The 1,984-nt window shown below is 29.1% G+C and overlaps 1 protein-coding gene across 1 annotated transcript; it reads right to left on the bottom strand.

Annotated features, from left to right (window-relative positions):
- Positions 1–144: 144 nt before the first annotated feature.
- Positions 145–1,314, bottom strand: LOC111084186 (dynein heavy chain 3, axonemal-like; the record flags this gene model as incomplete). The annotated part of the gene is made up of 2 exons (XM_022380964.1): positions 1,052–1,314; positions 145–233 (listed from the first exon to the last, which is right to left on the bottom strand). Coding segments are annotated over exons 1-2 (352 nt in total), but the record flags the coding sequence as incomplete, so codon positions are not given.
- Between the last annotated feature and the right edge of the window lie 670 nt (positions 1,315–1,984).

Here is a 1,984-nt window from a genome sequence, read left to right as displayed (position 1 = left end):
TTACTTATTACAGATCTACATGTGAAAACACTGAATATACTATTTAGATTCTATTCCAAAACTGTTACTTCTACACAAAATTTACTTCGTAATTTACTCTCAGTACTTTTTACATGCTTTACTGAAGATATATATACATCTTACCAGTTAGAAACGACTGAGTAAAGAAGAAGCCCGATATCCAGAACACATTTGGAATTCCATGATCAATCCAATTTTGTAGAAACTTCAGCCTTAATAAAATGAAGACAACAAGAGACTGCATAGTTAAATATTTATTGTGAAAGTAAAAAACTTTAATATAGATTGACATTTGAAGAGAAGTATCAGTCAGAAATTAAACAAATTAAATTAATTCAAATTTATGACAAATTTATTAATACACACTTTTACTTGATATTTATTTCTGATAAATCTCTTTTATTTTAAGAGCCAAAGCTTACTGACTAATTAAAACACCACACAGATATACCTAAGTTATACATATATGATGGAAAACTCTCAATCGAAACTAGTTGTATATATTTGTTTTCTTAAGTAGAGCTAGTTAGTAAACTATTTTTAATCTGTAGGAGAAGTCTATAAAAAAAAAAGTAGAAAACATTTAAATTCGTTTCTTTGAATAGTGACAGTAATTTCTACTTATGCTACATGTCAAGTCCTCATCAATAAATTAAAACACTGATCATAAAATTAATGAAAGTCACATAATTTAATACACCTTATTTTCCATACTAGTAGATATCTTCCATCTGTTATAGTCATATGGTAATTAGTGGACATTCCCTTGAGATTCACATTCAGTGTTCATAGAAACGTCATTCACATGAATAAAATCCATGAAGTATTTGTTTTATTTAATTTTACGTTTTTGTTGAGCTGTTATTACATTAAGAATTATTTCACTGATAATCTGAATTTATTTCTTCACATTTACTTATAGTTTTTATTTTTTTTTCGTCGTGTACGCGTGGGGAATTTTTTATTTCAGCTCTGGTGTCATAAGGGAATTGATTGAGATATCTCTGTGAAAAAGATAACAGTCACTCACCTAGCTAACAAATCACTTACATATCCACCTAATGGTTTTAAGGACGGATATGACTTGGCAGCCCACATGGATGGGACTTTCCCAATCAACATGCTGTTAAAAACTTCTTCTAACTCTGAAGACATCAACACTAGACCCTGCAATGCTTTCTGCATGTTTTGAAGTGAGCTTCTCACAACGGATGTCAGACGGTTGAAACGGATCAACTCCTGTCGCAGAACTGTGTTCATGGATTCTCCGTACATCACAGGGTACTTCTCCATCACCTTACCGTTAACAAGAGATTTTGGATTAAGGACATACGTTTCTAATATAATACAAAATATGGTTAAAAAATTTAATATCATTCAACAGTTAAAATACAATAAGATTTTTAAAGATTTTGGACTTGTAATCACTACATTGACTGTAAACAGCCAGGTACTCCCAATTATCACTTACAGAGTTAGGTGATCAGTGAAATTAGGTAATCAATAAATCATCTGGCTCATTAATCAATCAATTACATTCAACTAACTAATTATTCTCAAAGGAGACTTGGACAATTAGAATAATAAAAAAGTAATAATTAGAAACATTAATTTTAATTAGCTGATTATTTTTTGGGTTCATGACACTAATCAATTAAGCTGAACAAAGATGAATAATAATGAGAAATCTTGATTATAGTTTTCTATTACTTGGACAGTTAGAGTAATTGAATAGAGTAATAATTAGAAAAAATTATTTGATTATGTTACTGAATGTAAAAATAATTGTTATTAAACAATTATGCTACATAAAACTAATTGATGTTCGAAAGTAGTCAATTAACTAAGTTAATAACGAAGCTCTGAATTTAATTCGTTGATCATTATCACTGAAATGCATATAATAGAAAATACAAATACAGCCAAATGATACTTTACACACATAAGGACTTGAAACATACAC

The sequence above is a fragment of the Limulus polyphemus genome, unplaced genomic scaffold (assembly GCF_000517525.1).
Source record: "Limulus polyphemus unplaced genomic scaffold, Limulus_polyphemus-2.1.2 Scaffold14432, whole genome shotgun sequence".
Classification (NCBI taxonomy): Eukaryota; Metazoa; Arthropoda; class Merostomata; order Xiphosura; family Limulidae; genus Limulus; species Limulus polyphemus.
Note: the sequence above shows the minus strand (reverse complement) of the source record. Positions and strands in the feature narration are given on the sequence as shown.